At 57.0% G+C, this 24492-nt stretch overlaps 1 protein-coding gene across 1 annotated transcript in view; it reads left to right on the top strand.

Moving 5' to 3' along the window:
- The window catches only part of RIN3 (Ras and Rab interactor 3), a 75744-nt gene that overhangs the window by 38186 nt on the left and 13066 nt on the right, over positions 1 to 24492 (top strand). The window contains exons 4-7 of the mRNA XM_012724618.1: positions 2623 to 2714; positions 11514 to 11882; positions 11922 to 13040; positions 14793 to 15101. Coding sequence (XP_012580072.1) covers positions 2623 to 2714; positions 11514 to 11882; positions 11922 to 13040; positions 14793 to 15101 — 1889 coding nt within the window. The remainder of the gene's footprint in view (positions 1 to 2622; positions 2715 to 11513; positions 11883 to 11921; positions 13041 to 14792; positions 15102 to 24492) is intronic.

Here is a 24492-nt window from a genome sequence, read left to right as displayed (position 1 = left end):
CCCCCCGCCCCCAGGCACACCCTGACATTTATGGCTCCTCCTGGGGCTAACAGGGCAGGACAAACCTTACTTGTGAGGGTCACGGTGCCAGCTCACAGGACCAGCCCCCCAGAGCTGGGCCCTGAGGGGGTGAAGAGCCTGGGTGGGCAGCAAGTGTCTGCTGGGCCCAGCTTTGGGCTGCCCCTCCAGCCGCCCTGGGGGTAGCTGTTCTCACCTGCATCCCCAGGGTGCTTTGAGGGCCCCGGGGTGCACCAAGGGCCACACGCAAGGCTTGGCAGGGGCCTCGCGGGCCTCGGCTCGTGCTCCAGGAGAGTGTGAGCACGTGCTCCACTGATGCAGGTGAGGGAACTGAGGCCTCGGGTCTGACCACTAAGCTCTCGGCCAGGCGTGGACGCACATACCTCGCTCCCAGGCCCCTGCGGCTTCCCCCTCACACAGTTGCAGGTCTGCGGCCCAGGGGTGTGGGCAGCTCCCCCACCTCCGTCCCCTGCCACCCAGGGGAGTCAGGGCTTTCCGGGAGGAAGAGGTCTGACCACAGTGGAGACTGGCAATGTGGGAGGAAGAGAACTTAGGATGAGGAAACAGCGTGGGCAAGGCCTGGCTGTGGGAAGCGCAGGAATTCACCGGGAAGCTGGGCGCGGCTAGCTGAGCCGGAGGGAAGTCTGCGGCTGGGGAAGCCAAGCCAGCAGCCATGGCCAACCTGGCCTCTGCCAGGGTTGCTCCCGGCTGCCGGGGAGGTGCCTACCGGGTAGGCTGTGGGAGCTGGTCCAGGCAGCCATGCGAAAGGGGAGGCTGGGGACCCAGGAGATCCTGGGGCTGCTGTCCCGGGCAGGTCAAGAGCGTGGGCAGGAGCGGGAACACATTCGGTCGTTCTGTTGTACCGGCAGCACGCTGGGCCCTCTTACGGGGATCGGGGATCGCGCACCCCAAGCCTCAGCACCCTGGGGTCAGGAGTGCGTAGTCTCAGAAAATGGGCCCAGTTAACCGAAAAGAAGAAGGGAGGGAGGAGCCCCGTAGATCCGCCTTTTCCAGGAGGTGGCCGGGCACCCGGCCTGGTCACTAAGCTGACCGCCAGGGGCAGGAAGAGGCCTGGCCTCTCTGCCTTTGAAGGGCGCCGTCCCTCTGTCCAGGGCTTCAGCCAGGAGCCGCCATCTTGCCGTGGATGGTTCTGGTTGCTGGGAGCTGGGAAGATGGCCGACCTGCGGCTGAGAGGTCCCCAGAAGCGCCCGTGACCCCCGCTAGGAGGAAGGAGCACCTGTGAGGTGCCGCGCGCGCTGTGCGTTTTCTGCATGCCACCATTTATCCGTCCAGACCCGCCGCCTGTCAGACCCGGAGCTGGGGGGCTCACACCCAGGACTGCCGAGTGGGCTGGAGCTGGCTCTGTCCACCCCAGAGTTCACGGCGGCCAGCTGCCCCCTCCCCGCCTGCCCCCCGGCACCCTCTGACATTTATGGCTCTTCCTGGGCTAACAGGGCAGGACAAACCTCTTTTTGTTTAAAAAAAAAAAATTGACTATTCTCACTGGTGTAAGCTGGCATCTTTATGGTTTTTATTTGCATTTCCTTGATTACAAGTGATGTTGAACATTTTTTATTTGCCTGTTTACCATTTGCATTTCTTCTTTGGAGAAGTGTATTTTTAGCTCTGAAATCATACATTGCACAAAAACGAAGGATGACATCATCATGAATAAAAAACAATTGACCAAAGTGAGGTTATGCCTTTCCCCCTCTGTAGATACTGATTTTCCAAATCATAGGTTCCTTAGGAGGTAGAACCAGGGTGCCATTGGTCATTGAGGGGGTCTCTGACATCACTGCCATTAATGGAGCTTCCAGTCCTGGGGCCCCTCCTCAGGTCACCCCAAAGCTTCACAGGACCAGGAGTGGGTGCTGAGCCCCCTGGGGAAGAGAGAACTAGTCTGTGCCAAAGAACTGGGACTGACATGCACGGTTATAGTGTTTTCACTCTGGGTCATGCCTGCTGGGGTGTGTTTAAACACAAAAGCACATTTGATCTTTGTCCAGCGATCTTTGTCCAGGTTGTTCCTTGGGATTTCCTGGACAGAGGTGTCTTTTGTTATTCTGAAGGGGACTTTTCCACTCACACTAGAGGTGACCCAGGGTGGGCTCTCGAGTGCCCCATCATGGCACTGGGCGCCAGGAGACCAAGGGACTAGAGGACTGGGACTTTCTGCCCCACCCACCCCCACCTGGGGAACGCCTCAGGTTGCTGGCGGGGCACCAGAGAAAGGGCAGAAGACGCACATACATACTTTCCCCGGAATGTCACCTTCAGCAGAAGCTGCCTGGGCTTTCTGCAGGCGGGGAAAACCAGGGGGAAGAGATGAGCCCCCCACTCCCCAGAAGGGTCTCCTTTACCCAGAACATGGCCTTTTGCCCACAGCCACACCTCTGCATCCCTCCTGACTGGACAGTCCCTCAGCCTCAGCGCTCTGCCCCTCAGTCCCAGGAAGTTTCCAGTCTGCATGGAGACCCCAACAGCCAGCAGGGTTACTGGGGTGCTTCCTTTTCAGGATGTGGGTTTGGGGGCTGTGGGGCCAGGCAATGGCACACGTGATTCCCGCCCCAGCATGACCTCCGACCCCTTGTGTCTCCACAGAGATTTACTGCCCTTCACACTGAGGCTGCCCCAGGCCATCGTGGAGGCCAGCAGCTTCACGGACCTCGAGACCATCTCCAACCTGGGCCTGGGTAAGTCATCTCCTATAGGCCAGGGAAGAGGTGGGGATTTAGGAAAAGGGACCCCAGGACAAGGACCCTGACCCCCAGGCAGAGGGACCACCTCAGGCTGACATCCAGCTGGCTCCTTCGGGACCACCCGCTTGCCTGCCCCAGCCCTCATGATGGGAGATGCTCCCAGTGTTCAAAGCAACACCTTTGAGCTGCTTTCTGGGGGTGTCACACGCACCCCGGTGGGTCTGAAGGTGCTGGGGCCTCAGGGGCTGGCTACCCTCAGAAGTGGCTCTGGGGAATCAGAACAAAGGCCAGAGTGCTCTCAGCAGCACAGAGCCGGGCAGCTCTGCCTCATCCTGCCCCTGCCAGCCCGCTCTCTGGCCTTCTCAGGGATCAAGCGGGGAGGGAAAAGAAAGGAGAGGCAAAGGCAGACGCCCTCCGACCCCACCCCTGCACACCCCAGCAAGACGCTGCATGTCTCCTGAACCTCGCCACAAGGGGGTTTGGCCTGGATGCGTCGGCCAGCACTGCCCCTGACTGTGTCGCCCAGCCAGCCCTGGGGAGGGGGGCCCAGGTGCCCCAAGTCTGCACTGCTGGGAGCCAGGCTGGCAGCCTCTGTCAGCTATGCCGGCACCAGAGAATTTTTTTTAAGCTACAGTATCACTTGGGATTTTTTTTTTTTTAATGAAGTACCTTTTTCTTACATCCCTGTTAATTTTTGACAGCCCAGGATTTCTGCCCCCCGGGATGGTCACTGTAGTTCTCCCACCACCAAAGCATCCATCGTCCAACACCATAGTCCCTGTGCACTCCCCTCCCCCACCCCTGCTTTCACATCTCTCTTTCCCTCCTCCCTCCAGGATGCCTCAAGGTTTAGGATCGATTCTTTGTTTAGTTTCTCTCTATTCCACATATAAGTGAGCTATCAATATTTATCTTCCTCCTTCTGACTTTTTTTTTTGCTTAGTATAATCCCTTTCAGCTCCATCCATGTTGCTGCTGTGGCAGTTGCCTGTCATTTTTGATTGCTGAGTAGTAGTCCATGTATATAGACCACGCCTTTTTGAGTCACTCATCTGTTTTATGGCCACAGAAACTGGGGCAAGAGAGCTGAAGGAACGTGTCCAAGGTCGCAGTCCACAGCAGAGCTGGGTGCCAGCTGTGGTGCCCACTCCCCTCTCATGTTGTCCTGGAGCTCTTCACCCACCCCTCTTAGTCTCAAGTTCACAAATCTTAGGGTCACTTTTCAGTTGCTATTGAGAGCAAACACTGAACTTTGCCCTCTGATGGCAACGATGGTTTTCATTGACTGCAGCACCCTTTGGAGACACTGTCTTGTGCAATCCTGTCTCCATCTTAAAAAACACAGCAGAGAAACTTGCCCCTGGTGCCCCTGGTGGGGATGAAGCCAGCTGGGACGTGCACCAGGCGTGCATGGCCTCTGCTCTGTCCCTGACCTCCCCTTCCATCTCCTCAGTTGTATTTGCAACAGGTAATCCATGATCAGTTTTAGGCCAAGTTGGGAGGACAGGTGAAATGCTTGGCCTGGGTCTGGGGAGAACCACTGAGAAGAGGGGCTGGTGTGCTGTAGCCCATGACCCCCCTTGTTGGGTACAGGAGGGCATCCCTGGGACTGTCAGGGTCCCGGGGGCCCCTGCAGGCTCCAGGAGGATCATGGCTGCCCCCAAGACCTAAAGACATGCTGTATTTGAGACAAGCTGCTGCTGCTCCTGGGAGAACCACATTCCCTTCTAGAATAGATAATCCTTCTCTCTTGGGGGCTTAATCTTGGTGTGATCAGAAGCGGGGAAAGAGGCACCAGTCAGGGTGTTTGCAGCATTCAGATGTCTGTCTGCACTCCGTTCCTGAGAGGGAGTTTAAAAGAAACCTGAGTATGTTCCGCTTTAGAACTAGAAGGTTCTGACCAGAACTGGAGTCCCATGCACGGGGTGGTGGACAGAAAGCAGGGCTACCTGAGTAGTTGTTCTCTGGAACCCAGAGTTCACGTTTCAGTCTGCGCCCCGAATGGATGAGGCTGCAGAGCAGAGGGCACACCTGGGACAGAGGCCTGGGCAGGGGCGTGGGCTTGCTGGCCCGGGCGTGCAGTGCTGACAGTAGCTGTGCAGACAGCGGCTTGTGCCTGGCTCCAGGCCTCATGCCTGGCTCCAGAGAACCAAAACCTAGTCAGGCTCTCAGAGGTGAAGAGACTTAGTAAAAGGACTGGGGCTTCTCCAAGAAACGGAGCAGGTAGGTCAGATGGCTTCATGGGGAGCTGCATCTGCACCTCCTCCTGACGGTGGGGTCCCTCCGGCCACCAGCCAGCCTCTGAGCACCCCCACCCGCACCCACCCAGGCTCTCACTCGGGTTTCCTGGGAGGATCAAGGTGATCACAGCCAGTGCAGTGATGGGGAACCCATGAGCTGGGGGTCACTTGGTGCAGGGAACACCAGGAGTGGCAGTATTCACCACCACGTGTTCACCACGCATGCTGATTTCAGTTCCTGTCACACAATGCCGCTTCACAGCTGAGGGAGGGAAACTCAGGGTGGCCTAAAAGGCTTACTCGGCAAAGGGAAGCAGGTGGTGGGCGATACACCAGGTGCCTGGGGACGCGCTAGGTGGGGGCCAGTCACACGGCCTCACACGCGTGTGGCGTGTCCACAACAGGCAAACCTAGCCAGGAGGCAGATGCATGGCTGCCCAGGGCTGAGGAGAGAGGGTGGGGTGGTGACTGTTCTGTGGGGTGAGTGCTCTGTGGCGTTTTTTTGGGATGATGGAATGTTCTAAAATTAATAGTGATAAGTAAAAATACCCACCCCCCAGGGTGGGTGAATTATGAAGTATGTGACTCGTGTTCCAGTGAATCCCTTACCCAGAAAGAGAGAAAGGGGGGGAACTGAGAGGGACTGAAGGGCTTGCTCGCTGTAAGGTAACGGTGCGGCCCGGCCTGCCTCAGGGACGCCTCCCCACAGCCTCAGGCCCTGCCCTTTCCTCGTGCTTACAGCGCCCCTGGTGGAAGCCAGTGGTAGAGCCCTTTCGGTCAGGGGCTGGGATGAGGATGGGGTTGGGGAGACAGAGACCCCTATCCTCTGCCTCAAACCCCATACCTGCTTCTCTTTATTACAGCTTTTTCTTACTATAAAAGTCCAGTCTGTTGTGTTTGGTGTTGGGTTTTTCCCTATAGTTTTTAAAAATTCATTCTTTTTCTTACATCGTGGTCCCCATAATTCCGCCCCTGCATCACCCATGAGCCATCACCATATTCCCTGTGCTCGTCCCTCCCCTCTTTGCCCCCTGCTTTTCTGTGCCTCAGGTCAGTTTGCTAGTTTTGACTTTTTCTTGACCTTTATTTTGGTTTCTCTGTAGTACACATATAAGTGGCACCCTCCCGCGTTTATCTTTTTCCTTCTGACTAATTTCAGCTACCATAATCCCTTCCAATCATAATCCCTTCCAGTTCTATCCATGTCGCTGCTGCTAGCGTGATTTTGCCTTTTATGGTTGCTGAGTAATATTCCATCATATAAATATACCATGGCTTTTTGATCCGTTTGTCTATTTGGGGGCATTTGTGTGGTTTCCATATCTTGGCTCTGTAACTAGTGCTGCAGTAAATATAGGAGTGCAAAAAAAATTAGAGTTTGGTGTCCTTTGGGTAGATTCCTACAAATAGAATCTCTGGATAATATGTTTCCTATTTTGTTGTTGTTCTTCTGATCCATTTTAGTGACACAGGAACCTTCACACAGCTTTCCATAGATACAGCTTTGCATTCCCACCAGCGTATAAGAGGCTTCCTTTACAGCACATGCTCTCCAGCAGCTGTTTCTGGTGCTTTTTAATGTGGGCCATTCTCACAGGTGTGAGGTGGTATCTCACAGTGGTTTTGATGTGCATTTCCCTGATAACTAGTGATGTTGAACATTTTTTTCATATGCCTGGTGGTCATTTCTTCTTTGAAGAAGTGTCTTTTTTTTTTTAAGATTTATTTATTGATGCCTACGGAACTGGGGTACAGGCCAGAGGTGCAGGGGGTGAGAAGCTTCACCAGAGACAGATTGGGGAGCAGAACAGGCCGATCGACGAAGTACAGTGCTGAGGGGAGCAGCAGGTGGGTCAGGAGAGGTCTGCTGTGCCCTGTGGGTCAGCTCCAGGGTGGGGATCGAACTCATGCTGAAGTGGCTTTAGCTTCTCAGTGCTGTGCTCTAATCCGCTGCGCCTCCAGGGAGGGCCCTGAAGAAGTGTCCTTTTGCCCATTTTTTGACTGGGTTGTTTCCTCTGTTTTTTGTTGAGTTGTATAAGTTCATTGTAGATCTTTGATATCAGCATATGTTGTACAGAGATTTTCTCCCATTCAGTAAGATGTCTCTTTGTTTTGATTATTGTCTCTTTCTGTACGGAAGCTTTTTAGCTTGATGTAGTCCCAACTGTGTATCGTTTTCTCGTTTTCTTTGTTTCTGGAGAAGACTCCTCAAAGGATTCTTCTGAGGCTGAAGTCAAGGCGTGCTTTGCCTATGTTTTCTTCCATACATTTTATGGAATCAGGCCTTACATTCAAGCCTGTTACCCACTTTGAGTGAGTCTAGTTTCATTTAGTTGCATGTCGCAGCCCAGTTTTTGAAGTTTTTGTTTGTTTGTTTGTTTTTAACTAACAAGACAAAGGGACGAAGACGAAACTCACCCATAACCCCACCATCACTGTTTTTGGGGGGTGGGGTGTCCTCTCCAAGCGTTACTGTGCACACATTCAGTGAAATGCAGTTTTGTATCTTGCCATATCGCTGGGTTTTCTTTGAATATTTTTTATAACTTTCATTTTTTTTCCTAGAGTTTAGAGCTAAAGATCACGTGAAGGGTAAAGATTAACCAGATTTTCAGCCCATCTGACCACCTTGCCATTGGAATAAATTCCTGGGCCTCATGTGTGTCTTATCATAAGTGTCAGCAATCTTATTTTTGTAGCGTTCTACTCGCCTTTTAGAAATGGAATCAAATGAGATAAATCTCTGACTTGTGCCCCACAGACAGACAGGGGAGCCCCAGGGCAGCGCCGGGCTCCCCAGTGGGTGTTAATCCAGTCTTCTCTCGGGAGCTGATAGGTGAAAGTCAGACTTAGGCCTTGGAAAACTGCCACTCAAAAGGCTATAGGGGGCCTCCCTGGAGGCCAAACACTAAGTCTCAGCACTATTACTGCAGCCGATTCAATCCCCATCCAGAAGTGACCCCCAGGGCACAGCAGACCTCTCCTGTCTCCCCGTTTCCCCACTGCTCCCCTCAGCAGTGTACTTCATCGGTCAGCCTGTTCTGCTCCCCACTGTCTCTGGTGAATCCTGCTCCGCCACACTCTGGCTACACCCCAGTTCTTCTATGCAAAAAAAGGGGGGCAGCCTGTGTAGATATCCTTGGATTTCAAAGGCTAATTAGGGCCACAAAACACATGTAGGGGGCAATTCAGCACTAAGCTCTGTGCAGTGGTTGGGGGTACCGAGGACCCGCACAGCAGCGTACGAGGGCACACTGGCAGAGCTTCTCAGACATGTTTGCGGTGTAGAGAGCTTTGATCTTGTAAAATGATGTGTAGGCAGGGCCCCTGTCTATGACACTTTCAAGTTGGGTATGTAGCTTACTGTTCCTCAACATTGCATCATAAGAATTTTCCTCGTTAAAATATTCATTGAACACTCAAGTTCAAATGAGTCCAACAGCCCATCCCTGGAATGCTGTATAAATATTTATTCTCTGAACTCATGCACTTTCGAGCTGTTTCCATGGCATCTGGAATCCTTTGCAGCTTTCACCCACCCGTCTCTGTCCTCTGCTGGCCCGGGGATCTCCAGTGTGGTGTTTCCTCGACTGCCCTCCACTCAGGCCCTCCGAGCCTCAGAGGTGTGGACATCTGCAGAGGTGCCCGCCTCCGGTCACAGGTGTGGGAGGTCACAGAGGTGGCGGTGTTGCCTCAGTCTCGGGGTGGGGGCTGAGGCACAGAGGCAGTGCAGGCCGGAGCCCGGGCACTGAGCCACAGCTTGGCGTGATGCTATCAGGCATAGGTGCCCGTAGCTTTGCCAAACACTAGGATTGCATGACCCTGTTCCGCTTCTCCTGTGGCTTAGCTTGGCCTTCTGCAGACTGCAGAGAAAGTTGACCTAGTTCCTTTTTATTCCTGCAGTGCCACTGTGGTTGCCTAACAGGCCCACAGAACCTGGGCTATCTGGAAACCGCCCCCACCCTGAGTGCCACTGACTTGGCTGGGAGCAGCCTACTATGGGGATGGGGGCAGTTTCTAGATCCCCGGGACCAGCCCATTTCTCAGAAGCCAGTGTTTGTTCCACACCGGCCAGCCTTCAAGTCTGAGTGTGGGAGTGTTTCTTGCTTTCCGTGTGTGAGGACTCGCCTTGCTGCCCTCTGCCCACACTCTCAGAACAGCATGGCCCAGTCCCCTCTCATGGAGCTGACCTGCTCATGGGACGAAGCCCGCACTGTGTGAGGTGCAGCAGATGCCCAGAGGGAGGAGGCACTGGGCTGCCCTCCAGAAGCTCAGAGTTGGGGGGGAGGAGTGGCATGGAAGGAGAGCCAGACAGCCAGAGGACTACAGTCCCAGGGCGGGGCCTGAGTGGACGCCAGAGCCATGGGGGCATAAAAGTCAGTGAGGCCTGAAGGTGTCGGAAGGCCCCACCAAGCAGGTGACACCTGAGTCTTGAAGGATGAGTAGAAGTTTGCTAGGCGGAGGGGCAGGAAAAGCATCCTAAACAAAGAGAACAGCGACAGTTAAGAGTGAGCGCGGGGCAGCTTGTGGTGTTCCGGAAGCCCCGCACTGCAGAGAGGGATGCTAGCAAAGCCCAGCCCAGATCCTGCGGCCTTGAGGGCTGGGCTGAAGGCTTGGAGCTGACTCTGAACCTGCAGTCAGGGCCTGCTCCAGAGGCTCAGTGCTGCGGTCAGGCCGTGGCGTGAAGCGAGAGTGTCGCGGCGAGTGTCCAGCCCTGGCGGGCAGCTCTGTAAGCAGCCTCGTCCCGACTGGCTCCTGCATCCACGGGTCTTATGGGAGCTTGGAGGTGAGCTCCTCTGCCCCCACAAAGGTTGCTACCAGCTCTCCTGGCGTCACTCTGGTACCCGCTGCTCCTTTCTGGAAAACTTCCTGGGCCTGTGTAGATGGGGCACAACACTTCAAGTGTTCAGTCCTTGCAGCCAGAATATCTGTGCCCCGGAGCTGCGAGGAGCTTAAGATGCAGGGTCAGGCAGTGGGGGAGGGAGGGCCCGGCGGTCCCCAAGTCTGGGCCCCCCATGTCCTCAGGTGGTGACTGGCTGTGCACTGAGCTCTGCATATCAGGAGAGTCACCTGAAAGTCTGTCACCCTCCTCACTGGAGTCACTGGCCCAACCCGCTGCCAGACTCAGTGTGGAGGACAACGCTGCCTCCTAGGCCCACCTCATGGGGGTGGGAGTGGGGTGTTTGTCAATGCTCACAGCAGCTCCACGGCCCCAGGGTCCCCCTGCTGGTCTTGGTTGGGCTTGTGACCCCCTGGCCAGCAGGGTGGGCAGTGGCCACATCCTGAGAGTGCCCATCTTTGGGAGCAGGTGTGCACAGTGTTGAGATGTCAGTTCGTTCGGGGTCAAGAGCCTGTCACGCTCTTACCACATCCCCAGTTCTGGGGTACATACCACCCTCCTCCTCAGAACCCAGATGGGAAGTGTCGCAAGTTCCTTTGAAGGAGGGCCCCTGAGTGCCACGGCCCAGCACAGGGAGCTGGGTCCACGTCCCTGCTCTGACCCTGCTCCCGTCCACGCACCTGTGACCAGCCAAGTTCATCTCTCTGGGTCGTTTATCTTGACCTGTGTTTGGGGGACAATGTTAGGACTTCCAAAAGGCTCAGTGCCATTGCCCGTGAAAGGGGGCAGCCCACACATCTGGAACTCGATGCATGGCTATTACTGTCCTCAATGTTGGATTTGTGGTTTTCTTACTGAGATTCAAAGGCCAGAGCCCGGCCCCCAAGCCCAGACTCGGTCCAGATCCCAGGCCAGTACCCAGCCCAGCGCCCCAAAGAGAACAGGGTTCCAGGTTCCTCTCCAGGAGCTGCTGGCCGCGTGAGCTCAGAGTCACCTGCAAGCCACGGAGCTTCCACAGCATTCTCCCCAGGGCTTGGTCAGGAATTTCTGAGCAAGCGGCTCCCTGAAGCCTTTCAGCCCAGGCCGGAGCGGTGACACCTGTGCAGGAACCCCTGCGTTCTGAGCCCCCCTCACCAGCACACCCACCCCGGGGCAGCTTCCTGTTTCACCCAGGAGTAATCAGAATCGTTTTGTGGCAGGCAGACATTCCCCGCGTGGACAGGTCTGAGCTCACTGGCCACAGTCCACGGTTCTTCCTGCCTGGAACAACCGTGGAGGCCAACACCTGCCCAGAGCATCTGCTCTAGGCCACCCTGGAGATGACTAGACTGCGGCCCAGCAGGTCGAGTGGCAGAACCGCGAGCTCCCAGCTGGCCAGCCCGAGGGACTGGGCACCTGCCGTCCCCGCACATGCCGGCGGCTCCCCCGGCCGCATCCCGCCCATGTCGGGGCCCTCCAGCGTGGCTCCCCCGCCACTGGGGTCAGAACTAAGGCTGAGTGCCAGCCCCACCCCAGCACCGAGGGGGAGGGCGGCGTGGGGCTTCCCCTCCTGAAGCAGGAAGTGGTGGGAGAGGCTTAAAACAGTCCGAGAGGGGAAAAACAAGCCTCGGGGCCGCAAAGCAGCTATGCCATGACAGTGTGGCTGCCACCCCTCCACGGCCCGCTGCCAAGCTGTCTGGCTCCAGGCTGCAGCTTCTCCCTCTGTTCCCACAGGCTTCTGGGACTCCTCCCTGAACCCCCGGCGAGGAAGTGGGAGCCCAGCGGAGCCCACGAGAGACCCAGCCCCCGGAGCGCCCCCAGACTCCAGCCTCAGGTCGGCCTCCCACTATGCAAACTGTGCCTGTGAGATCGAGCTGTCCCTGGGGAGCGACCGCCTGTGGTTTGTGAACCCCATCTTCATCGAGGACTGCGGCAGCACCCTGCCTGCCGACCGGACCCCCTCTGTGTGCCCACCATCTCCCACCTCTGTCTCTACCTCACCCACCTCCAAGTGGGCCCCTCGCCGCCCAGCGCCCCCGCCCCCCCCTGCCCCTCCCCTCCCTGCCACCCCATCTCCTCCTCCTCCAGTCTGTCCTTTGCCCAGTGCTCCCCCAGGGGCCGCTGCTGCCCCGCCCCCAGAAGCCCTTCCTCCTGCACCGTCAGCATCTGCCCCCTACCTGCCACCTCATGCCCCAGGCCCCCCAGACCAGCCAGGCCTGCCACCCATGACAGCCTGTGAGAGGCTCCCGCGGCCCCCCACAGGCCTGGGCCCCTTCAGAGAGGAAGAAGTGAAGCCAGGGGCAGACCCCAGCCCGCTGCAGCAGGCACCTGCCCCTCCTGTCTCGGCAAAGAAGAACCCGCCCGCTGCTCCCCCCAGACGCCGCGTCTCCGAGAAGGTGTCCCTGGAGGACCAGAGTGGGGGGAAGGTGGGCTGGGGGACGGCAGCAGAGGGGGGGCAGGTGGGCGTTGCCATGGCACCCCCACCCAGCCTGACTCCCACGGAGACGTCTGACAGTGCTGGGGCAAGGCCTCAGAGGACCCGGGAGCCGGGCCAGGAAGCAGCGGCCAGAGCCAGCGAGCTGGGCAGCCAGCCAGAGCTGGTGAAGAAGAGCCGACAGCCCCCGGTCCCGCCCCCCCGGAAAAAACGGATCTCCCGGCAGCTGGCCTCAGTCCTCCCAAGTGCCGTGGAGGTCACTGAGCTCCCCACGGAGCACGGAGCCCCTGAGAAGCCCAAAGAAGACCCCAGCCCTGTCCCCCGAGCCAGGACTCAGAGCCCACATGCCCAGGCCAGCGTCCGGCCCCAGAGCGCTCCAGAGTTCAAGGGCTCCCTGGCCTCCCTGTCGGACAGCTGGGGGGTGCCCGCCTACATCACGGACCAGGACTCCTACTCCACCAGCAGCACTGAGGAGGAGCCGGAGCAGTTCAGCAGCCCCAGCGTGAAGAAAAAGCCCTCCATGATCCTGGGCAAGGCGAGGCACCGGCTCAGCTTCGCCAGCTTCAGCAGCGTCTTCCATGCCTTCCTGTCCACCAACCGCAAGCTGTACAAGAAGGTGGTGGAGCTGGCCCAGGACAGGGCCTCGTACTTCGGCAACCTGGTGCGGGACTACACGGTGTACAGCCTGGAGATGATGGCGCGCCAGACCTCCAGCACCGAGATGCTGCAGGAGATCCGCACCATGATGACCCAGCTCAAGAGCTACCTGCTGCAGAGCACTGAGCTCAAGGCGCTGGTGGACCCCACCCTGCACTCTGAGGAGCTGGGTCAGTCCGGGCCGGGCGGGGAGCGGGCGGGAGGGGCCGGGAGGCCCAGCGGCCCGCCTTCCCCACGCACTGACCGCTCGCTCCGCTGCCTCCATGGCAGAGCTCTGCCCTTGTGCCCTGTTAGAGGCGGAGAAGCTGCAGCCACCTGAGGGGCTGGGCAGGACCCGCCACGCGGCCCCCTGGGCTGCCAGGGAGACAGAGCAACAACGGGCAGACGCTGTACCAGTGCCTGTGGCTGCTGAGGGCCGGGGGCAGTCTCTCAGGAGATGCTGTGGCTCTCGGAGACCGAGGGACCCCGGAGGGCCTGGGCACAGCCTCTCGTTTCGCACAGGCCCTGGACTGCAGAGAGACTGGCCAGGGCCACAGGGGCGCGAGGGTAGGGGCGAGGCAGTGCAGACCCCGCCTCCGGGTCACCTGGCTCCAGCTGCAGGAGGCTGTTGGTGCGGGCCTGGAGGCTGATGTGGGCCCAGGGGGCAGGGGGACAAGGCAGCCGGATGCGCCGTGGCTGAAGAGGTCGCTGAAGCACAGGGGAGAGGGAAGTGGCAGGACAGCCCCCAGCCCAGCCTGACCCAGCGGCGGCCTGCGTGGCGGCGGAAGGGGCACATGGCCTCTCTTGAGACTCAACCACGGGAGCGTGGTTGAACTCACCCTCCAGTAAAGGGGAAGTTCAGGTGTCTCCCTTGGGGTACAGGTATGGGGCCTCCCCTTGCTGGACCCGTAGCCAACACCCTCCCCCTGGAGACAGAATAGCGCCAAAGGCTTCCCACGAATATTTCCCTGCTGTCACCCAAAGCAAGCGAACTCGTGGGCAGGGGTCCACATCTTTGCTCAGCCCCCACTGGCATGTGACCCAGACCACCGGAGCCTGGCCCGTGTGTGCAGTTACTGGGAGATCAGCGCTGACCGACTCCCTTTCCACTAGGCCATCAGGATGTTCTCCTGGGTACAGGCAGTTGAGCAGTGACCATAAGCCAGGTGACTGACTTCTGCAAGCTAAGGGAGCAGCCGGTGCAAACGTCCTGAGGCAGGAGCAGGCTGGCGGGATGGCTGCATGACGGGGTGGCAGTGAGGCTGGAGCAGTACAAGCACAGGAAAGAGAGTGAGGTGCCAGGGAGAGGTCGCAGGGACAGGGGGGCCTGTGGAGCCATGGGAAGGACGCCGGCTTCTGTTATGCATGGGTGGGAGCCCCTGAAAGACCCAAAACGAATGACACGATCGGGCACGCCTTACTTAGCAGGATTATACTGTTGTTGTGTTGAGACTGGACTGAAAGGGGCCAGGCTGTGAATATAACTCGGGCCAAGAGATGGTAGCAGCCAAGTGAAGTGGTAGCGTGGCAGTGCGAGAAGCCTGGCTGAGCACGCACAGCTTTCCTGAGGCGGGGTCAAGTGGATTTGGAAATGGGAAAATTCCACCACGCATAATGGGTACCCAGGCCCTCTGTGTCCAGCTGCACAGGTTGTGCACTGCACAACACCAGCGTGACTAGTGTCCGCTAAAGTTATGGCGTGAGAGGCAGCCAGAGAGTTTACCTGTGCCAGACGCCGTGAAAATCGTGAAGATGAAATGCGTCAGTCCGGGCAGAGTCTTCCCAGTGCCTGTCCAACAGTGTCTCAGGATGTTACTGTGGGGGCGTCAGTGCATCCTTCCAGGGGCCAGGAGACAGGGATGGCCACCCCAGTGGGCAGCAAGATGTGGGGCAGGAATCCTGCTGCCAGTTTTCTTACCCTCCCCCCCTCCAACCTCCCACAGAAGCGATTGTGGAGTCTGCCTTGTACAAGTGTGTCCTGAAGCCCCTGAAAGAAACCATCAACTCCTGCCTGCGAGAGATCCACAGCAAGGACGGCTCTCTGCAGCAGCTCAAGGACAATCAGCAGGTGATCCTGGCCACCACCACCACTGACCTGGGCGTGACCACCAGCGTGCCGGAGGCATCTGTCATGGAGAAGATCCTGCAGAAGTTCACCAGCATGCACAAGGCCTACTCGCCCGAGAAGAAGATCGCCATCCTGCTGAAGACCTGCAAGCTCATCTATGACTCCATGGCGCTCGGCAACCCGGGTAGGTGGCGGCTGGGAGGGGCCGGAGCTGGGGCTCTCGCTGGCCCAGGAGCTGTGGATTCCATGGGTCTGTGACCCCACCTGCCCCCCCCCCCCGCCCCGGGCCCCAGGGCCCTGGGGAGATGCTAGAGGAGCCTTGCCAGATTGGAGTTCTGTTGGGGAGGACTGGGCCAGGTGGGCTTAAAATTCAGGGACCGCCTAGGGGAGGAGGTGGGCGACGGTTGGCTGCCCCCCAGGAGGGCCATAAGGAAGCCAGCCGGACAGTGGCGCCACTGAATCAGGAAAGGGGCTAGATTCGCGCCCTAAGTCAGCTCGAACAAAGCAGCTGCCTAAACCACTAGAAGTGTTTCGTCTCACAGTTCTGGAGACTGGATCTTTGCGATTACGTGTGGAAAGGCCCTCGGCCGGGTGTCCCTAGACCGCTCTCCTCCTTGTGGTAGCTGTGGGCTGTGGCAGCCCCGCTCCCGTCCCTGCAGGCCTCCCGCCTGCCGTCCTCTGGACACGATTCCGTGCTCCACGGCCCCCTTCACCCCATGGCGCTCATTCTTGCTCCTGTTAGGCATTTGCTGGTGGGTCACGTGCGCTCGAGCTGCCCGTGTGTCTGGGCCAGGCCGGTTGCAGGAGGCTGGCTGGCCTCGGCGGGCGGCCTTGCTCCGGTGCTGGGTGGTCGAGTGGCTGATGATGGGTCTGGAATGGGGGTAACCAGACCAGGTCAGCCTGAGCTTGCGCCCGTGGCGATAGCGGAGGCCCTAGAGAGCAGGCAGAGCCTGCAAGGGCTCTCAGGGACTTGGCTTGAACTGACACAAAGTCATCTAACATATTGCACAACTGATCTAACCACAGACCAGCTGGGAGTGAGGAACTAGATGTCCCCGCTTGATGGAAAGAGCCACAGAGCCTCACTGCAAGGGTGCAGATAGAGGGAGGGGAATCGGGGGGCCCCTCTGATCCGTTTCCCAGGCGCACACCAACGGCATCAGACATCACTGTATGTGCACCCTGGCTGTGCCGCCTTGTGCTGCCTGGCTGTGCCCCCACTCCGGTGGACACCCTGTGTGGCAGGCAACCCGAATGGCCGTACAACAGTGCTGGTACAGAGTGGAGGGATTCTTCCCTCTGTGGGCCCACAGACCTGGATTCATATTCCTTGCCTGGCCCTTCATACCTGTGTGTCACCTTGAATGATTCCCTTAACTCCTTAGGTTAAGTAAACCCCTGAGGTTTCCTTCCTCACTTGAAGTGGCTGCTTTTCAGAGAGGGAAAATTAAGACCCCTAATGGTTGAGTCACTTGTGACTGTTGGGGACAACGAATGCAATATGTAACGTTGGATGCAACCAAAGGCGGCTGGTTCTCCATCTGTTTAGAGAAGGGCAGATGCAATGTTGAGGTGGAGTTTTATTCCCGTAGGCCAACAGCGAGCTATAGTTAGTGTGTGGGTGGGGTGCAAATTCCCATTGGCCTAGGAGAGCTGTCACTTGGGTCTGGAACAGCCCGCACCCCAGCCTCCAGGTGGGAGTCTCTCTTTTAGATGAAAATGATTTGTGTTCTAGGGCTGTTTGTTAGAGTGGGCATCGTTCCTGAGAAGCAGACACCACGCGGACTTAGCACCGCGTGAACTCTTTCTCGTAACGCTGGAAGTGGGAGTGGAGGAGAGGGTGGAGGTGGAGCTGGCAACTTGACGTGGAGGGGCCTTTCGTGCTGTGGATGTTAGACTTTGAGGCCTGGTATCCTGTGCAGCTTGGGGTCCAGAGAACAACCCTAGAATGTGACCTGCAGAACTGAGTACCCTAAAAATCTCTAGAAAGGTGGGGGGCTGGTAAACTGCCTGCAGAGCCCTGAGCTTTAACAACTGCATATGGCCAGTTCGGGGTTGGGGATGCCGGGAAAGTGAGTGTCTCTTCACATCAGAGACATGAAGGGAAGGTTAAGAGCCCATTGTGGGCTGGCAAAGCACTGGCCAGAAACAAGCCCAGAAACTTCTCAGACCGTGTCCAAACCAGGGGGCCCCAGCGGGGAGGGAGTGGCCAGAAGGTATCCTGCAGCGTGGGGAGAGGGAGCAGCCAAAAACGGAGTTGTGCCGGAAGTGTGATCGCCTCAGAGAGAGGACAGACAGGCTGACCCTGGGGTCTCAGAGGACCTCGGAAGAGGAAGGGGTCTCCGTTTGTCCCACACAGCCCAAGAGCTCCCGCTGAGACCGGGGTGCCCTGGCAAACAGCTCCCTGTGGGGCTTCCTTCCCAGCTGCGCCTGTGTCCAGGTCACTCAGGTGCCCCGAGCCTCAGTCTCCCGGGTTACGTGGACACGACCCTGCTGGCCTGGAGAGGGACGCAATTGAGATAAGTCTGCGGTTTGCACCTAGCTGAGGACTGTGACCTTCCCATCTGGACTTCTAGTAGGGGAATCACTTCTCCCCAAGCCACGTCAAGTCAGGGTCAGACCCGGGGCGTTATCAGGAAGGCTGCGTGGGGGCTGAAAGGGCAGTTCCATATCGGCAAGTGCCAGTTCCCAGAAGCCTTGGGCTGCCTGGAAGCCTTCCAAACACCCAGTGTCTGGATAGTAGCCAGTGATTTTCGAACACTGTTTTTTGCTGACAATGAATCGTTTGCTAAAAACTTTGGTGGCGGGGGTGGGGGGTAGATGGGAAGGGGGACGGCTCATTTTGAGGGGAGACGGTAAGAAAAGAAAAGCAGCTGCTTAAGAGGTCATGACCAGGCACAGTAGTGAAAGAACAAAGCCCAACAAGGGAGCCCATTGTTCCCCACTCTGGAAACCCAGGGAGGCTGGATTCTGGTACTGATTCAGAAGCCAATCTCAGGCAGGGAGCCCCCCCCAGTCCCAGCAAGGAGACCCCCAACCCCAGCTGGGAGACCCTCATCCCAGGCAGGGAGACCCCCCAATCCCAGCAGGGAGATCCCCATCCCAGGCTGGGAGACCCCCATCCCAGGCAAGGAGATCTCCATCCTAGGCAGGGAGACCCCCATCCCAGGCCCAGATCCCCATCCCAGGCAGGGAGACCCCCTAACCTCAGCAGGGAGACCCTCATCCCAGGCAGGGAGATCCCCATCCCAGGGAAGGAGACCCCCATCCCAGGCCCAGATCCCCATCCCAAGCAGGGAGACCCCCATCCCAGGCAGGGAGACCCCCATCCCAGAAGTGCAGGCTGGATTTAGGGCTCTGAGGGAAGTCCCCTCTAGGAACAGGCTTCTCACCCAGAGGGGAAGGGAGGTGATGTTTCCCTCCCACTGCTGGGTGAGCACTGGACTCAGGGCTGCAGCTCCCAGCCTCTCCTCTGCTCTCAACCTGCAGCTGCTCCCCTAGCGCCTCAGCGTCTTCACCGAGAGGAAGCAGGTTCAAGGCTTGCTGGTTTCTCCTTGCTCCCAGCCTTGAAGCCCAGCTTCGGGGCTGTTGCCTGGGACGGGAGTCTCGTGGGCCTCTGCCTGTGTCTAGGCCGGGACGAGGAGCCCAGGTCCTAGGGTGGCCGAGCAGGGCCGGGGGGCACGCAGGAAACTCCTGGGCAGCAGGCGCCCAAGGAGGTCCTTCCTTTCGGAACCTTGGGGAATCTCGCTCGTAAACAGAGGCAGGACCTCCTCACTCAGGGAGATTATAGGGATCAGATGCAAGTAAGCCGGCGTGTAAATGTCCAGTGGACACTTAGAGGCAGGAACGGCTGCCTCCCCCACCCAGAAGCGTGCAGGCTGAACTCAAGCCGCGGTTTCCAAAGCTGCTTCCACAAAGCACCCACGGGCCACCGAAGGCACCAGGCAGTCCCGGCCCCACACAGCTTCGCCCCAGACAACCCTGCCTGTCCCTGCTTTACACGCAGGTCCACGTGGCATCTTGTGTGCCATAAACAGTCTGCTGCTAAATCGGGGGAGCCTTTTTTAAGCCTTTCATTTTGGAAACAATTTCAGATTCCAAAAACTTCCAGAATAGAAGCAGCACGAGCAGAGAGGCGCATCCGGGTTACAACTGTGGCTTGTTAGTGGCTTTTCCCCTTCGCTTTATTATTAGCACCCCTCACGCTTTCTGCAAACATCTTTCCTAGAATCGCGTGAGGATGAGTTACGCACACATTGGGCCTTTGCCCTGCCCTCTTTCTCTAAGACTGGAGGATTAATGCGGCCTGCAGTCTCCGCGTCACAGACACCTGGAGCCTACCTTGCACAGGCCCAGCCGCACCCTGCTTCAGCCCCAGGAAGCCCCCCCGCCCCCCCCCCAGGGGCTGCATTCCTCTGTCCCCTCCTTTAACCTGAGCCTTTCTTTGCCTCTGATGACATTGATCCTTTTAAGAAACCCAGATTTCCCGCCCCCACATCTTGACTTTTTAATGAAATTTCCTCTTTTTGTATTGGCAGAGGTTTCTTCACAATTAGATTGAGGTGGTGCATTTTCAGCTAGATCCCAACTGACTTGAATTCCAGGATGTGGGGGCCCGAGGGCTTGATTCAGAGTCCCCGAGGCCCTTGCCATCCGCCTCCTGGCAGAGACCTCTCAACCAGCTCAGCGTCTCCACTGGGCCAGGCTGGGGGTACAGGCGGGGGGTGGAGGGAACTCAATGGAAACCCCAGGGAAAGCAAAATGGACATGGTGGCTGTTGAGTAGAGACCAGAGGGAACTTCATCAGCCTAAGGCTTTTAAAAATCTAAACTGACTTCTAGTGACAAAAGCAGCAATGTTCCTTGTTGAAAAGAAGGTTACCTGGACCACTTTGTGGGGTTCTAAAATAGACAGAGAGGCGCAGAGTCGACTGCTAGCTATATCAACCCTGCCTTGTCTCACCTGAGCCAAGTTAATTTCTCGCTCATATTAAATCCAACCAAACTGCGAGTCTGGAGGTGCTCTGCTCCACAGTCATTCTGGGACCTGGGCTTCTAGGTGAGCCGGGGAATGACACGCAGGGGAGCGAGAAGAGACAGACACGTGGGCCAGGTCTGAAAGTGAAGCGGTCTTGCCTTTGCCATCCACAGCAGAGCTGGGCTTGGCCCGCCGGGATGTTCTGTTCTGAGCACTACAAGCCATGTCGCCTGGCTCACATAATCCCGTCTCACTGGCCAGCAACCCCCATCAGTCACATCCATCTGTCCTGGCATTGAATCCCCACAACCCCCAAGGTGGTGACACCGTTGTTAGCCAACATAGTGAGGGCAGCTGAGGCTTGGCAGGGTTAAGCAGAACCCTGAGTTGGTGAGTGTGGAGACCTGGGACTTGGGTCTCGTTTGCTGCTCCCATGTGTCCCCTGTCCGTGAGGAGCTGTCATGAGTCAGAGGTGACCCCTAAGAACTCAGGCCCGAGTCTCAATGCCCTTGTGCCTTTTCGAGCCGAGCGAGGACTTTTGGTTTCGGGTGGCCTGTGTGGTTGGCTGGCTGGTGGGTTTCTCTGAAAAGGAACCCAGGGAACTGGAGTGATTTCCTCAGGAACGTGGGGTGACTCAAAGCAGAACTGAGATGTAAGCAGAACTCTGCAAACAGCACAAACAACCAAATAGGGGAGTTCAGGAGAAAGAGGGGCCCAGCCCCTCACTTCACATCAGCCACAGACTACAGGGGACCTCTGACATATCATGTCTCCACCCCAGGCTCCCCCTCTTTTCCTCTGTGCAGCTGGGGGCCTGACCAGACCAGGCTGGCTGCAGGAGACCCTCAGGGCCGCAGACACAGCCTGGGGTCCCCTTGTGAGGGGAGGGAGACAGCAACCAGCCTTGCCACCCCCAAGAACCCACCAGAAAGGCCACATTCTGTATCAAACACCTCTTAACCAAAAGCTTCCACGACAAAAGGACATTTAAAACCTGTGTAATAGAGGCTTGCAACTTCCTGCCGTCTCTGTCTTTATGAAGTAAATGCACACAACCAGCTGTCCAGCCAACATGGTGTTTCACAGGAAAGCCCATGGCCACACTCACGCCTCAAACTAGGACTCATTCCGCAGTGTGAAGAATGATATTTATTTGTTCATTCAGCAATGCGCAATGAGGGGGTATCTACCAAACCCCCACTACAGGCCAGGGACCCTGGAGATGTTGGATATAAACAGTAAGCAGGACCAAGTCCGCCCTCAGAAGGTGGAAAATTCTAGTATGAGGGACATGAGTAATAAATAAGGAAACAGAAATACAAAATATACTTCAGCATCTGACACATAATCAACATAAGGGGCACTTCAACAGAGTTCACTTTGAAATCCTGTCCAAGGTGGGGAGGTTAGGGGACGCCTCTGAGTTGACTTACATTTGCATTCCCATTCTGGCAACCAGGGAAACCCATTTGGGTCTTAGAACCTAGTCAGTGGGGAGGAAAGGGGGTTCTCCAGTTAAGACCTCCCGGAGGAAGTGGCTTTACGTGCGGGTCTCGGCCAGATGCCCGTCCTCAGTCTTGTGCTGCCCCAGGACTGTTGCACTAACTGCTCACTCCAGCGAGTGCCCAGGCCGCAGGTCTGGAGGGCAGTTATGGTAGATGCCAGGCCTCCCCCCAGGTCACGAGTCTGCAGACTTCTGGCTGCCAGCGGGCCTGGGCCAGCACCTGACTGTCATTCACTTTTATTGAAGTGGCCAGGTGTGCAGTGCATCCAGCTGCTTTTGACACAACAGCTGAGTTCATTGGGATAAGCGACTGCAAGGCCCACGGCTCTAAAAATATGTGATAGTCTCTTTGTAGAAATATGTGCCAACCCCAGTGTTACATCATGTTTTCTAGAAGACAAGACCTTTCTTTTTTTTTTTAAGATTTATTTATATGTGCATACAGAACTGGGGTACAGGCCAGAGGTGCAGGGGCGGTGAGAGGATTCACCAGAGTGAGGAGCAGAACAGGCAGATCAAGGAAATACACTGCTGAGGGGAGCAGCGGGCGGGTCAGGAGAGGTCTGCAGTGCCATGTGGGTCAGCTCCTGGGCGGGGATCGAACTCATGCTGAAGTGCTTTAGCCTCTCAGTGCTGTGCTTTAACCCACTGCGCCACCAGGGAGGACCAAGTCTAGACCTTTTTAACCCAGCCGCTCAATCGATGCTCACTAAGGCCCCATATAGCAAACTGAGGGAGCTTTATTATTATCCCCAGCTTTCAGATGAGGAAACAGGCTCAGAGAGGCTCGGTGAGTAGCCCCAGATCACACAGCTAGGTAAGAGGCAGAGCTGGGCCTTCCTGAGCCAGGCCTCACCATCTGTGTGACGCAGGTAAGCCACTTCAGCTCGCTTTTACCTCCAAGAGAGCCTTTCCTCTCCGATACCTCCCAGCCCATGAAACATGCATAAGGCCCAGCAAACTCTCTTAAAATGTGGCCAGCTCCCCACCCCACCCCATACCTGCAGGTGGAAGGCAGGTGTGGTTCTGGCAGAAAACAAGCAGACATTCCCAGGAAAGGCAGGCTGCAGCCAGGGCTTTAGACAGTGCGTGGACGTGACTTGTCCCCCAGGACACACAGGCGTCTGACCACAGGGGGGTCATTTTGCAGCTGTACCACAGCACCCCAAGGGCCTGCTTAAGGCCCCAGTGTGTGAGGGGCAGCACCCTGAGCCTTGAGTTGCAGACTGGAAGCTCGGCTAGAGCTGGTAAAGGACTTGAAGCTTGTGTGTATCCACACGTAGCCACAGGCCAGAGGGCCTGTGTGGGCATTTCCCACCCGTGTCAGGAGAGAAAGGCCCGTGTTCAGCACCCAGCTCCACACTCCCTGGCAGTGAGCGGGTCCTCGTGCCACTGTCTCCCATCTCGGAGCCTCCGATTCCCCGCGATGAGGCTGGACTGGGCGAGCCAAGGCCACTGGCATTGCCAGGCAGCTTGCACCATCTCATGAGAGGGCCGTGTACGTCACTCCCCACTCTGTTCATGCTGGTGGCTTGAAATGGGCCATTGTGGAAATACGTACACCCTGGGAATTGGCAGCACTAGAAATCAGATTATTTTCTGCTCAGAGAGCCCGTTGTTCAGCATTTCCCAGCACACTACTGTGTGAAAAGCACAGCGGATCCTAGTCTCCTTGACCCTGACTTAACCCTGGACGAGACAGAGCAGTGCCCCATGAGAACACCCCAGGGCCTACTTCTGTCCATGATCAGCATTGACATCCTGAGCCCCTGCTGAGGACTGAAAAGGTAGTTAGAGAGCAGAGCCTCAGAGAGGTTAAGTCACTTGCCCAAGTTCACACAGCCTCCATCCCTTCCTTCAGGGACTTCACAGTCTGAGGAAAGAGGCAGGTGCTGAAAAGGTCAAGCAAGCAGGAACCACCCAACTGTGCTTGAGGATGTGGGAGAGAACAAGGAGAAGTTAGGACAGTGGATGGGGAGGGAGGCCCAGGTAGAAGGAACTGCATGTGAGAGGCTGAAACTGCCTTGGTGAGTCAAGGAGGCCCACATGTGATGAGACAGAATCTCATTCTGAGTTGAAGGTGGAAAGTAGAGTGTAGCATAAACACTCATTGCTGGGGCAGTCCTGGAAGACTTCATGGAGGAGGTGGAAATTGGAGAAAGCATGTTGGCATGACAGGAACATGGAATGGTAGATAGGGAAACGCTGGCTTCAAGTCCTGGTTCACTACACCCTTGCCCTGGGTCCTCAGGCAAGTCCCTGACTCATTTCTCACCTGTGCAGCAATCCGGTGAGTCTAACCCATCACAGGCATGTTTTAGGAATTCACTGATACAATATTTATAAAATGGAATCACAGAAAGTGTGCCACAGGCTTGTGGCAGGCAGAGTGAAGGCTCATAGAGGGCTGGACGGAATACAGGCCCCTTCTGAGGCCACAGCTCAATGGTGTGACTGGAAAAGGGCCTGGTCAACCGGTCAACCATGGTGAAAGGCCTTGAACCTCGGGATAAGAGAACTGTCCTTGATTTTCCAAGTAATGGGAGCCTTTGTTGGTTCTTGAGAACAGATCATGATCGGAGCTGGCTCTCACATGAGTTACAGGGTGGGCTGGCTTCAGAGGGTAGGGCTGGCCAAGCACTGGGTGAAGGCAGGAAGCCCTGGGTGGGAATACTCACCTGGAACTCTGGCCCGACTGGCCATGGGGGACAGAGAGGGGTGTCCCAGACCTTGTATCTGAGGAATGAGAGGAAACGGGCTCCTTAACAGAAATGGGGAGGCCCAAAAAGGACAGCTTTCTGGAGTCACACTCACTTGACTCGGGGAAGGACTCCACAACCCTTGTAGTGGCCCATCTGAGTCAGTGCATGACACATACTTGGGGTCTTGCTGAGAGCTCAGTGCCATCACCCATCCATCCTCCATCCACCCATCCATCCTCCACCCACCCATCCACCCTCCATCCACCCATCCATCCTTCATCTATCCATCCCCCATCCATTCATCCATCCTCCTTTCATCCATCCATCCTCCATCTATCCTCCATCCATCCCTCCTCCACCCACCCACCCATCCATCCATCCATCCATCCATC

The sequence above is a fragment of the Condylura cristata genome, unplaced genomic scaffold (genome assembly GCF_000260355.1).
Source record: "Condylura cristata isolate star-nosed mole 26May11 unplaced genomic scaffold, ConCri1.0 scaffold00013, whole genome shotgun sequence".
Lineage (NCBI taxonomy): Eukaryota > Metazoa > Chordata > Mammalia > Eulipotyphla > Talpidae > Condylura > Condylura cristata.
The sequence above is the reverse complement of the archived record's forward strand: the minus strand, read 5'-3'. Positions and strand labels throughout refer to the sequence as shown.